This window comes from Sinohyriopsis cumingii, unplaced genomic scaffold (assembly GCF_028554795.1).
Source record: "Sinohyriopsis cumingii isolate HCF-2022 unplaced genomic scaffold, ASM2855479v2 utg000938l, whole genome shotgun sequence".
Lineage (NCBI taxonomy): Eukaryota > Metazoa > Mollusca > Bivalvia > Unionida > Unionidae > Sinohyriopsis > Sinohyriopsis cumingii.
The window spans coordinates 2679715-2694378 of NW_028315944.1; the positions used below are offsets into that span (position 1 = coordinate 2679715).

Here is a 14664-nt window from a genome sequence, read left to right on the forward strand (position 1 = left end):
ATGATGTAGTGTCAGTTATGTCAGGTACCACAATTAGGAACAAGCAAAAGCCAGTAGACATGGTTTTGCCTCTGAATTATTATTTCACTTCACTTTTTTGTAAATTAGCTTTTGACATGAGTTTATAAAAGAAGGCTTGTAATGAAACTAAATCCAAGTTCACTGTTAATTTGCCACATGGCTCTCTTGTCACTATTAACCCTCATCAGACTCATGCGTACAAATATCTTTACTACATTGCCTACTGTTATTGATTGGGATGCGTGTCAATTCAGCTTAACAGTTGTTCACTTAGCATGTTTTTGTAAATGATACTAATTTTCACTGAAACACTGATAGTGGTATTATTATCATTATTTTAATAACTATTACTTAAATCTTCCGTGTTTCTCAACGGAAAGTCTATTTTACATAACGTTCTATGATAGTCAAACAGAGTTATGTTATTACAGATTTGGTTTTACTTGTTCGTATGAATGAGCATTTTTAGTATGTTTATTACTGGAGAGTGTTACAAGTATTCCTAACATCAGCCACTCCATGCAAAAGCATTTTAATTTAGGACCAAAAAGCCGTATGCATGCTACTCCATGGAACCATATGTGGCCTACAGAAGAAAACAGAAGACTGAGAAAAGATAAACCTATTTAAAAGAAACCTGAACCGATCTGTGAAATTTGTTAATTAAAAATAATTTATTATTGGAAAATCACATGGAGTTCATAATAACTCTGACATGAATTAGTACTTCATAGTTAAATCTGAATTTTTTATATAAAAGGATCTATTGTAAATGTACTTGCAAAGTTACTATCCAACATTCCATCAATCTGATATCACCTATTGATTAAAATGCTCTCCTTTTATCACATAAATTTGCCTAAGAGTCGCTGTAGGTACCAAAAGCTGTGGACTAAGGGATATGGGTGAAGAGTTATAAGAAGGTTTATGACTGGGTATTTGTCCTTTTTGCAGGCAGTACATACAATTTTGAAGCTTTTCACATTTTCTAATATAGTTGCACAATCTTGAAAAATGCTTTGGTGGTTACTCTTGAAAGTGTTTAAATTTGAGGTTGGCTTCAAAAGCATTGGAATAGTGCTTGAAAATGCCCAGGTAGTACTTGGAATGTGCTTGAATTACAAAACAAATGTATTTAATTGGAAAACTATACTTTTACTAATATAAATATCAAGAAAATAAGTTTATGAAGTCAGAACTTTGATCTTTCAGGAATTGTATTTAATTGATGGATCACTTAGTGAGGAATGCTTCCACTCGTGACACTCAGTGGAATTATAAACCACTTCATGATGTTCAACTTACTGCATGTGTGTTGAGTGGACCATTATGGCTGATTAAATATGTTGGTTAAGTTCTCTATGTTGGGAAACATAAATGCCATATGTACTATATATGGATAAGGGGGCTTTGTGATAAAGAGAGTTATATGTTTTGTTTGTTGAAAAGAAATTGTGTTAGATCATTGGGTGAAAGTGCTCTGAAGTCCCATGGCAAGACTGACTGAATTTATTGTATTTTTGATTTAACATGAAAAAATTGAAGTGTCAGAATTTCTGGTAAATGAAGCTGTTAATTCACAACCAGTGATGAGATGACTGCATCCCTTCCCGATGACACCTCAGCTAGAGTATCTCATCTGCTTCTAGTTCAACAAGACATATTCATGTCTTAAAAAAAAAATTACTTAAATGTGAAGTTTTATGCACTCTACACAACGTAATCAACAGTCTTCGTATGTAGAGTCACAGAGTCTTCAAAATTTAATGTTTGTCTTTAAATTTCCTGATGAAATGTCTTTATGAACCATGCCTTAGCAAAGGTCTTGAGCACAGACATAAATCCATGGAAATCTTTGCATTTAAGTGTAAATGTATTCAGGCTAACAACTGCACTAGAAAGGTATATCATTTAGATACATGGTTTTATATGAAAATGAACAATTACCATTTTGTCATAATTTCTCAGAGAGTGTGTAATTGAGTTGAAAATATCAAAGAAGTCATGTCCTTGATTGTTTTCCACATAGAATTTATCTAATTTCAATAAAACCAGGGTAAAATTTTAAATCAGGATAGAGTAAAGACTATCTCATGATTATAGGTCAGTCTGATTAGTGACTTTTAAGTTGGAGTCACTGATTAGTGGCTCTTTTAAGTTGGAGTCATTGATTAGTGGCTCTTTTAAGTTGGTTGTTGTTGTTGTTGTGGGGTTTAACGCCATTTTTCAGCACTTGATTGGCTATACATGGCGGCCAGTATTAATGGTGGAGGAAGAACCTGGGAAAACCCAGGAAAGAACCACCGACCCACGAGAAGCTACTGGCAAGCTTTCTCACATACCCACATTGGCTGAATCTTAGACTCGAACCGCCGCAGACAGAGGTGAGATGGCAGTGATCCGTAACGAAGAGCGCTTTAGACCACTCGGCCACTCGGGGCCCCTCTTTTAAGTTGGAGTCACTGATTAATAGCTCTTTTAAGTTGGAGTCACTGATTCATCTGGTGAATAGACATGGTTAGCATAAAGTAAATGTTAGCTGTTTTCTGTTTCCAGTGTGAAAGGTCCAGAGCTAATAAACATGTATGTCGGACAGAGTGAACAAAATGTGAGAGAAGGTGAGTAGTTTCAGGGTTATTAAACAAGAATTAAAAACATAATATGTTATGGTTGTATATACAGAATTTACTCTCAAATTTCAAATAATGTCAGGTACACAGACTTAGGGTATCAACTTGCCTCTGCTGCCACCTCCATATAGCAGACACCTGTTCATAACATACAATTTTGGGACTGTCATTAATGAAAGTCCTTCTGTAAATAACTTTCATATAGCAGACACATTCTGAACTCAGACAAAAGACAGTTTTTAGTTCAGCAGAGTTGAGTGTAACAGGCATGATGACCTAACACATGCAGAATTGCGTTCCATCTAGCTCATCACATGTGCTATTGAGTGTAGACAGATTTGTAAACCCTTGGTAGTTTAAACAGTTAACTACTCTATTGACAATGACCATTTTCCAATAAGGCATAAGCTCACTTGCATTGATTTCATGACTGACGCAATCTTGCACAAATCAGACCAAAAGGAGTGCAGTTATAATGATGGAGACCCAACTGACAAACAAAATGGTGGTTATGAATCTTGCAAATTAAACAGTTTGAGTATGGAAGACAGTTACACAATTTGAGTATCCGAGACAAGATCTGGACCAAATTACAGTTTGAGTATGTAAGACAGTTACACAATTTGAGTATCCGAGACAAGATCTGGACCAAATTACAGTTTGAGCGTGGGAGATAGTTACACAACTTGAGTATGAGAGACAAGATCTGGACCAAATTACACAGTTTGAGTATGGGAGACATTTACACAGTTTGAGTACAGGAGACAAGATCTGGACCAGATTGCTTGGTTTGAGTATGGGATACAAGATCTGGACCAAATTACACAGTTTGAGTATGGGAAAATAGACCTGGACCAAATTCAGTATAATGCTAAATATTCTTTAAGTTAAAATCCTTTCATATCAATGCATGATATATGTCACATTGACATCAGTGAAAAATATTTAAGTAATGATCAGTAAAACACACCAGCTTGACTGCTTCCAGTCACTAATCATTACAGGACCTATGCTTATTAGAGGCCTCAAGGGAGAATAGTCCTTGACCAATGAGCCACCCTCTATAAATAAAGAATTATTAATATGAAAGAAGATTTATGTTACAATTAAGAGCAGATCATGTCAATGTTAACAAATTTACAGTTAGATTTAATCCAGAATAACTGTGAAAAGACACTACTGTTGGAAACAAATAATATCATGCCAGTGTTTGACCTTTAAATCTGGCAAACTCTGTTTAAATTCAATGTAGTGATGTATCAGATAATTTTAGAGATTCAGTTTTCTCCTTCAAATACGTTCCCCGATCACATTAACGTTAGGGATATAAGCCTGCTACCTCTCGAATCCAGCCCTACTAAAAGACGAAAATTCGTCTTTTCTGTCTATCTCATATAGACCAAAGGGCAATAACTCTTGCCCCTTACCTCCCCTTGCCACCGCCAGGTGTCACTAGTTTTTAAGCTTCGCTTGTACTGATAGCACATACATTATACCTACAAACAATCCAAGCCATCTTAGCGTTAAATTGGATCATCCAAAGTTAAATTTGGATTTATTGCGTTGGACAATCATTCTTCTACAGGTTGTATACATTATTTTAACAATTTTTTTCAAAATTGAGTGACTTTGTCACCCTTACGGATTTCATCTACTGAAGATCATGTTACACACGCTATCGCTGAACTCGTGTTGTCAGTTAAGAGTTAATGCGACACTGACTAATTTCGCTTACTCCGTTAGTAACGGTTGTGGTATTAGCGAATTAATAACATGCTGAATTGCTAATTTGTGCTTTGGTTTTTTTCCTTGTGTTGTTTCAGTAGAAATGTCAGCCAAATGCATGAAATGCAAAAAGTTCAAAGCAAAAGAAGACAACCATGACTCTTATTGTATGTACCAAGTTTACATCATCTATACCATGCAGCGTGTGTAATACTTGGACAGAGCAAATGTGGGCTGATGTAGTCCAGAAGGCAGCAAAGACAGCCTCCATTGCGAATCTTGTGGGGGACGTTGGGGTCCCCCCTCCACCTAAAATTCGTCGTTTGCAACCATCAGCCACAGTAACATCAGCGGCAATGGAGGAAAATAATGTTGACAGGGTACAACAGTCCACCTTTGAACAGATGCGCCGTTTGGTCCAGGAAACGACGACTCAGCTATTGACATCAGGCCAGATATTACCCTTATTTCCCTCGCTCGCTTCCACAGCTTTTTCGGACTCTTTGGGGGAGTGTTCCCCCAATTTTAGGCTGCCCAGTGGGCGTAAGTCCCCCCGCATGTCCGAGCATGGCCTTCGGTCCTGTAAGTCAGGACGCATGGGTTTTTTACCGGATCCATCAGATCCATTTCATTATACAACCTCTACATCACCGGCCATCCAGCTGTCCCAGCATGGGGACCCTATTGCTAAAACGGTCCGACCAAATATGATTTACGGGGATCTTAGTGATAAACCCGTTCATCAAGCTGTACCGCCGGCAACATAACAATACTATGGCGGAGATTTTAGTGAGAAATCTGTCCATCTAGCCAGGCCATTGGAGCAGCCAGTACCGGTGATAGCAGGACCGTCGCCAACATTCAGGACAAACCAGCCGGCAGGGCCGCCTGTCCATATGTTCATGGCTTATCCACAAGGGGGAGTTAGTGACAGTGTCAAGGATGACGGAATCGCATCATCTATGCCACCTGGTATGCTCTATCCAGAAATGCAAGCTATTCCAGACCACAACTCGGCACACAGTGAGGGTGACAAAACTCCTGCAAATCAGCCATACACAGATCCAACCATGGAACGGACTGAGTTTGGCTTCAAGGCGGCAGTGGAAGAAATTTATAGGGTGTTGGCAACTTCAGAATGCCCTCCACCTCCTACCGCCACTCAAGACTACAAAGTTAAGGCATCTGTAGATCTTGACGGGGAGGAAGAGACGCTGTCCTTCCGGCTCCTTCCCCAGTCGGCAAAAATTAAGGAGATCAGTGATCGCCTGTCAGGACGAATAGGTGATCCAGGGAATGCTAAGACGTTCTTTTCAGAAAGCCAAGTACCAGCGATGTTCTCGTGTCGCTGGTACAAAACTAATTCAGACGCCTTCAGTACGGATCTTCCGGCCCTGGACAAAAATATGGCAGCAGTTCACATGTCCGCTCCACTGTTTTACAAAGTGGACAAAAATGCGTTTTCGTGCCACGTCAAAGCTAGTCCGGAATGTAGTCGCTACGTCTTCAATGTTAGACTTGGCTTCATTAGCCATTTTCCGACTCGCAGAAAAATCTGACAATGACCACGCTTGGGAAGCGACGGCCCGGATTGCTAGAGTTATTAACAGGGCAGCTCACCATTCCATAGCTAATGTGTTGACTGCTTCTGCCAACTTAGACCTGATACGATGTGATGCATGTCTGTGGTCCATGTCGCTCAAGCCCCATCATACTCTGGCTTTATGGATGACTCCATTTGGGTCGCCTTTACTCTTTGGAGGAAAAATTGAAGAAGTTCAGAAGCAGGCAGCTCAAGAACTGCCCCTCCAACTTGCCGCCCAACCCTTGCAGGCGTTTAGAAAAAATCAGCCTCTGCCACAGCAGAGGGATGATCGGCGGACCAGGGACAAGGGATCCTTACAATCAAATGTGCAGTATAGATCCCAACCCAATGCCAGGAGACAACAGTCTAATCAGGCTAGGAGGCAACCATACAGAGGCGGTAAGAAACAAAGTTTCTCCGTCTTCAAGCCTCCTAACTCTAAAAGTTGACATACCCTCCCCACCACCCGTGGACAGCCTACCTGTGGGCGGCCGCCTCCTGCAATTTCAGGACCACTGGACCACCTTTTTTCCTCAGAACGATTGGGTGATCCAGGTCATTTCGGAGGGGCTTTGGATTTCATTTATCCAACCCCTTCCCCTGTCCTCCTCTCCCCTCTTCACGGATGTACCATCCGATCGGAAGAAGGATACCTTTCTACAACAGGAGATATGGTCGCTCATAGAAAAACGGGCAGTGGAGATTGTGAAAAAAACGCAATCACTGGGGTTTTATTCCAGGCTGTTTCTTATCCAGAAGGCAAACGGGAATTTTGGTCGATCATCGACCTGAGTCGCCTCAACCAATACATTTTACCACCGAAATTCAAGATGGAAACAGCGAGATCAATCCGTCTTTCCATCCGGTGGGACGAGTATGCCATCAGTCTAGATATGACCGACGCATATTTTCACGTCCCTATCCACCCCGTGTCACGGACATTTCTCCGATTCGCTTACAGGTCCTACCCTTTGGCCTCAACATCAGCCCTTGGGCTTTTACCAAGGTTGTGGATTGTGTCGTCACCCTGTTCCGCTCGACTTCATTTACAGGGATGGCAGTGTACTTGGACGACATCCTCCAGAAACATATGGTAAGTTCTATTCTGCTCAAAGGCAGAAACGATCTTTTAGCACTTATAGATCATCTAGGCTTTCTCGTGAACTGGAAAAAGTCCGATCTCTGTCCATCCCAGCGTTTTGTCCATCTGGGTATGGAGTTTCTCACCGATCTGAATCTGGTACGGCTTCCTTGCGCTCGCGTAATCCGGATCGTCGAACCCGTCGAGTCCGTTTCCAACAGGACGTGGATTTTAGCAAGAGAATTCTTGCAACTCCTCGATTATTCAATGCGGCGGCGGACTTGATCCCGCTTGGCCGTCTTTTTATGCGTCCCTCACAAATGACGTTACTGGCACAATGGCGCCCCTTTTCAAGTCCCCTCAATCAAACAATAATGATCACGCCCGAGATACGATCATTCCTGCGTCAGTGGCACAACCCCGGTTGGCTGTCCACGGGGATTCCTCTGGAGATGCCCCAAGCGGAGATAACGGTATCTACCGACGCAAGTACCTACGGTTGGGGTGCCCACCTGTAGCCAGACTTCGCTACAGTCAGCGGCACGTGGGAGCCAGGGGAGAGGCCTCTCCACATCAACCTTTTAGAAATGAGGGGTGTCATCAATGCCTTTCATTTCTGGAAGGATCAACTCTCAGGAAAAACTGTCCTCATTATGTCAGACAACTCTGTGGTGGTGACTTACCTCCTCAAACAAGGGTGCACCAAATCACCGGACCTGTGCATTCTGATCTGGCAGTTTCTACGTTGGTGCGACAACCTCCACATCAATGTAGAAATCAGACACATTCCGGCAGACTCAATGTCTTGGCCGACACTCTATCCAGGAAAGGTCAAGTCATTCATACGGAATGGTCACTCCATCAGTCAGTCTTTCTTCAGATTTGCACACTTTGGGGGCTTCCGATGATCGATCTTTTTGTGACAAGGTGGAATCGCAAGTTGCCCACCTTCGTCCCTCCGGTTCCAGACCCAGAGGCTTGGGCTGTGGACACTCTGTCAATCAGCTGGGAGGGGTTGTGTGCATTCGCCTACCCTCCCACAGTTTTGGTATCGAAAATAATCCAGAGGTTAAGGGGTCAGAACAGTCGGATGATTCTGATTGCCCCTCTCAGATGGAACAAGTCCTGGGTCACCAATCTACTCGATCTAGCGATAGATCTACCCAGGAAGATTCCAACCAGCCCAAATCTTCTCAAACAACTGCGGTCACGGGTGTTCCACCCCTGCCCGGACTGTCTTCTTCTTCACGCTTGGCTATTGTCCGGACAGCCTTGCGAGACAAATAATTTAAACCTTTGATTGAGGAGAGAATCTCAAGAGCAAGAAGGCCCTCCACTCTGAATACTTACGAGGGAAAGTTGCATGTTTTCAGGGACTGGTGCCATATCAATAACATCGTCCCTTTGAGTGTCTCAATCCCTCAACTGGCCGACTTTTTTCTCTGGCTTTTCGAGGAGAAACAGATGGCCCCAATTACTATCAAAGGCTACCGGTCCATGATATCAGACACATTCTGCCATCATGGTAGATGTGATATTGGGTATAACAAAGATCTATCAGATCTTTTAGCCAAGTTTGATTTCAATCGACCAAAATCCCTCACCCTGTTCCCAAATTGGAATCTTTCCTGGGTTTTAACATGGCTCAATTCAGACAAATTTGAACCTTTAGCCCACACTTCGTTAAAGCTACTATCATACAAAACTTGTTTCTTGATGGCCTTAGCTTCAGCATGCAGGGTGAGCAAGTTACATGCCCTTTCCAGTGACCTGAACTTTCTTCAGTTCAGATCAGATGGTTCAGTGGTCCTCCTGACGCAACCAGGCTTTGTAGCCAAAAAATAGGTTACCATCCATTGGCAATCAAAGAATCGTCATTCGCTCGCTCTCTTCCATAGATAAGTCAAGAGCAACAGCCATGCAAGATCCTGTTTGTGCACTCAAGCACTATTTAAAACGCACAGAGGCATGTCAGGACACGTAAGCGCCTCTTTCTTCCGGTCAAAGCTGGTAAACGGGATATCACCCCTCAAGCCCTTGCTTCATGGCTGAAGTGGGTTATACGCTCAGCGTACTCTGAGGTCTCACAAGATCAGAGTCGCCTCATGAAGATTACAGCTCATGAGATTAGAGCAATCTCGGCGAGCCTTGCATTCGAACGTAATGTTTCGATCTGAGATATAATAGAAGCTATTGGCTGGCATGCAGAGTCAACTTTCTCCAGTTTTTATCTCAGAGATTTGGCTTCGCAGAGGCAAACCTTGAATGTGGTAGGTCCGGTGTCGGCAGCCCAGATGACCACCAGACCCATTTAAAACAATCAGCACAGCCTATCAGCTTTGCTGGATTCGCCAGTGAAATTTCTTAGGTAAGAAGATTTCAATAACTATCTTCTTAACCGTATATAGGGGTCACATATCATAGGACCCCAGGCTGTGTTGCTGATGCAATTAGGAGAACGAGTTATCATTCAAATGGGGAATCCAGCCATCATTCCCTAGAAGGTACCCAGAGTGGAGGTAGGATGCTCAGCATTCCCTCCTCCTATTACCTATTCTCCTAACGTTAATGTGATCAGGGAATGTATTTGAAGGAGAAAGCAGATTTTTAGTAAATTATGTTTCTCCGAGAATACTTACCCAATCACATTACTTAAAAACCCTCCCAACCACCCCGCTATGCGAGCATCCTTGTAAAATATATATCGCTCAGCTTAAAAAACTAGTGACACCTGGCGGTGGCAAGGGGAGGTAAGGGGCAAGAGTTATTGCCCTTTGGTCTATATGAGATAGACCGAAAAGACGAATTTCGTCTTTTAGTAGGGCTGGATTCGAGAGGTAGCAGGCTTATATCCCTAACGTTAATGTGATTGGGTAAGTATTCTCGGAGAAACATAATTTACTAAAAATTTGCTATCCTCAAGTATCATCGATTTTTCACATTTCTTGCAATGCATAGACCTAACTGTTTGAGGTGTAAAGCACATCACAGGTACTGAACCTGTATATAAAGAACACTTCTGTAAAGGACAGTTTTGTAGTGTTTATGGACTATCCTTTATATCTTGGTTTCACTACATAGTCCTGCATACAATAAAGTTACATATTGGTCAGTTGTGGTATGATTTATTACGTACTATATACCATGAATTTTATTATCTGTTGAGCCTATAATCATGGGAAAGAATTTTTATTTGGCATGAGATTTAAAATTCAAAAATATTTGAGCAATAATATTATTCAGCATTTCAGTAATTTACATCAATTAAATATGATAAATATTTTTCAGTGTTTAATCGGGCCAGGAGTGCTGCCCCCTGTGTCATATTCTTTGATGAGTTGGACTCGCTAGCTCCAAATCGAGGGAGGAGCGGGGACTCCGGTGGGGTCATGGACAGGTCAGTGATATGAGGTGTTGTACATACATTGTATATGTTGAGATGATGAAAGAAAATGATGAACAAATCAAATCACATTAGATTTTTACAATTTAATATTAAGGAGATTTAAAGATGTCTGTTTAACTGGACAGCTTAATGTTTTGTATATATTTAGTAGCCCTCCAATGCATAAAAAGAAGGTTCCAATCCTAGAGTTATAGACATAGTTTTGTATAATGCATGCGAGATTTGTGGGCATGCCTTTGCCCGCTCCTAAATTTAGCAACAATGCTCCTTTCCCTATTTTTGGTAGATTATATATGATCTGGATATTTTCTTCATCATTTCGTTTTTCTTTCTCATTTCCAGGGTTGTATCCCAACTGCTTGCTGAGCTTGATGGCTTGAATAAATCATGTGATGTGTTTGTTATAGGGGCCACTAACAGACCAGACCTACTGGACCCTGCTCTGCTCAGGCCAGGAAGGTATGACAAATAAATCATGTGATGTGTTTGTTATAGGGCCCACTAACAGACCAGACCTACTGGACCCTGCTCTGCTCAGGCCAGGAAGGTATGACAAAAACTCTACATCCTGATCTCAGAAAGAAAAACCACAATCTCCTTTCTTATTTTGTGTATGTTGCAGCTTAAAAGCTTAAATGACAACTTCAGTCTAAACATTCACTGTTACATAGTGCATGTGTTTACTACAACTTAAATAACAACTTAAGTATAACCATTATAAAATTCACAATTACATTACAGAATTTATTTATATATGTGGAGATCAAGTTTTGAGGTTTTATGTAGCATTAACATTATCACTTGCATTCTTGGATTGAGGATGAGATTCTAATGTTACCAGATCACTTTTATCCAAAACATTCTCTTCTACCAAATGCTCAATCAAAATATTTCTTATTTCCTGTTTTGTTAAGGAAGCTTTTACCTCAGAAAGATTGTATTTTCTGGCAAGTTGAACCAGTTTATCTTTTTTGAAAAGATCTGATTGTTACTGGGTAGGATTTGAAAGAAAGATTTCTACTTTTGATGACATTTTAGAAAAAGCTTGCCAATTTCACTAAAAAATTTAAAACCTAGGGAGTTAAAATTTCAAAAAACAAAGTTTTCTGAAATATTCTATCAGAAATTCAAAATTATCCTTAGGATGAGCTACCCAATTCTTATGTTATGTGTTTAGGCTCGAATAAAGAGTAACACAAGAAAGAGTGAAAACAACAAGCTTTGAAATATATAACAAATAATTTATTTTCCTGGAAAAATTTTAAATAAATGAAAAAATATGAGAACTTACGGTTTCCAGTATCAAATCCAAAAATAATACAAGAATAATCGACAAATAAAATGTTTGAAGTCCTAATATTCAAATGTTCTAATGATTCCAAGTTCGAATTCCGACAAAGAATCCAAGATGGAAGGCGATGACGTATGCTGTAGCCTGTACTGTGTTGACATCTACAGTTCCTTGTAGAAACATAATAATTAATCCTCCGGTTTTGGAAATCCAAATAAAATTTTGAAGAAAGGTCCTTGTTCAAGAATTCTGTATGAATACATTAATATTTCCAGAGAAACGAATTAATCTTTTAGAATCCAAGTAATCAGAAGAAGAATTAACATATAACTCAAAAACTTCAATGCTGATCACAACAGAAGAAAACAACTTGACATCAAGTGTTTAAAAGCTCGGACTCTGAGATCTTTCTCTCTAAACATCACTATTAATACTAAGTATTTCGCAATTGCGGAAATGCCTAATTGCAAAATAGAGGATGACATGACCATGTTTACATGTAAAAGTCACATAGCTCCTGTATGTCCTTGATAAGAACCTATCATTTTACTTCTAGAAAAAGTTGTTTACTTGACCCTCAATCAAGACCAGGAATGAAGTCAAAAATAGAAACAAGTGTTTATTATTTGGTATCTAAGGAAAACTCAGGTCAAACTAAATATTCTGGAAAATATCAAATTCCCAGTAAACAAAATTACATTATATTGACATGTAAAGAAAATAAAAAGATTCCAAAACCCACAAACAATCAAATCAAATCAAGCACAACTTAAATCAAATATAAATTAAATCTAATATATGTAACACTAATTTTTCAACAGAAGGATAATTGTTTGTTGGCTTTTTGAATTTGTGGTATCTAGCAACCAAAACAACAATGAAAATTGTTATTTCTTGAAAACTGGTTCTCCATAAAATAGATAGTGAAGTCCTCAAACTCCTGTTGAAGAAATTAGATGAAAAAATATGCAGCAAACGTCATTCTTAAAGATGGCAGGTATACTAGGCTAATGAGGTAATATCAAGATTTGGCAATTTCAACTAATGAATCTTTAACTTAAATATTAAAGAAGCTATTATAGTGCTGCTGTTTCAGTAAAATATACTTGGGACCAAGGGAAGGCACTCTGTTTGTGGATTAGTCACCTATAGATGCAATTTAGAATTTTTTATTGTTTTCATAAGAACTGTTTGAGTGAACATGGCAAATGTTTTTCATAAAGTGTCTTGCCTCCCATATATATTTAAATGGAACAACCCATACCAATATGATGCTCCTAGATGCCATATATGTTTAAAAATGAGATTTCCCTGGATTCCATATAAGTTTTAAAAATGTGCCTTTCCTGGATAACATATATGTTAAAAAGTGTGCCTTCCCTGGATACCATATATATTTAAATCAAGCAGCCCACAGGTCCAAGCTTAAATTTAAGTTAAAGTTTAAATTTCAGTTCATAGTGTTTCTGTGCCAGTGTCTTTATTTTCATTGGATGACTTTAGCATGCACAATCTGTATGTAACAAATTATGTCACATATGTGCACAGTCTTGTATTGCTGTGTATGCACTGAACCTTGTATTTTATTGATGTGTATGCACTGAACCTTGTATTTTATTGATGTGTATGCACTTAACCTTGCATTTTATTGCTGTGTATGCACTGAACATTGTATTTTATTGATGTGTATGCACTGAACCTTGTATTTTATTGCTGTGTATGCACTGAACATTGTATTTTATTGATGTGTATGCACTGAACCTTGTATTTTATTGCTGTGTATGCACTGAACATTGTATTTTATTGATGTGTATGCACTGAACCTTGTATTTTATTGATGTGTATGCACTGAACCTTGTATTTTATTGCTGTGTATGCACTGAACATTGTATTTTATTGATGTGTATGCACTGAACATTGTATTTTATTGATGTGTGTGCACTGAACCTTGTATTTTATTGATGTGTGTGCACTGAACATTGTATTTTATTGATGTGTATGCACTGAACCTTGTATTTTATTGATGTGTATGCACTGAACATTGTATTTTATTGATGTGTATGCACCAAACTTTGTGAAATTACTTTTTATAGTAACTGTATATAAAAGTACTAAAAACAGTTGTCAAAGTATTTATTCCTAAATAGTTAGCTTGTTTGATTGGCTCATGACAAGACAAAATTAATAAAGTTGGGTTCTTTTGTTGCAGGTTTGATAAACTACTGTACCTGGGAGTGAGTGAGACCAGAGAGTCCCAGCTGAACCTTTTACAAGCCCTGACCAGAAAGTGAGTAAATAATTTTGTCACATTATACTCATTTGTATTAGTGTCATGATACCATGCCATAAAATCATGAAACACTTAGTAATACTTCATAGCAATGTCACTGATAAATGAAAAGCCACTTGTGTGATGTTACAAATAGACGTAAATAGCAATGTCACTGATAAATGAAAAGCCACTCATGTGATGTTACTTCATCCTTATTTGACATGAAATTATGATATTTATTGTTAGAATTATAATAGTGTCTTGGAAATTTATTTCCCATAGATATTTCCTTATAGTCTGTATTGGATGTAGGTGGATTAGTACTGGAAATAGATGAGAAAGACACATTTTGTTCCTCTTTCCAAAAGGATTGTTTTGAAAGTTAATGGGATCAGGCAGTTTTTGTGTGTGATTTGGATTTTTTAACGTAGCTTTAAACAAAAATCAAATCTTTGTGATGTCTGCAGTGGGGCAGTTAATAGTGATGTCTAGCACTGGAGCATCAATGCACAGACATAATAGCATCATGTCCTACCCAGTCACATTATCGATTTTTACAAGTCTTTGGTATGACTTGGCTGGGGTTTGAACCCGCACTTGAGGCAGACACTCTAACCACTTAGGCCACTGGAGCCGTCTTCAGGCAGCTTGTG

At 39.3% G+C, this 14664-nt stretch overlaps 1 protein-coding gene across 3 annotated transcripts in view; it reads left to right on the plus strand.

Annotated features, from left to right (window-relative positions):
• LOC149773007 (peroxisomal ATPase PEX6-like) overlaps window positions 1-14664 on the plus strand; it is a 104007-nt gene that overhangs the window by 65524 nt on the left and 23819 nt on the right. For 2 of the 3 annotated variants that reach the window (XM_089946980.1, XM_089946981.1), the window contains 4 exons: window positions 2578-2639; window positions 10331-10439; window positions 10791-10907; window positions 13949-14026. In XM_089946980.1, the coding sequence (XP_089803106.1) occupies window positions 2578-2639; window positions 10331-10439; window positions 10791-10907; window positions 13949-14026 (366 nt within the window). Of the gene's footprint in view, window positions 1-2577; window positions 2640-10330; window positions 10440-10790; window positions 10996-13948; window positions 14027-14664 lie in introns of those variants that run through there. The other variant, XR_016417510.1, reaches the window with a different exon arrangement.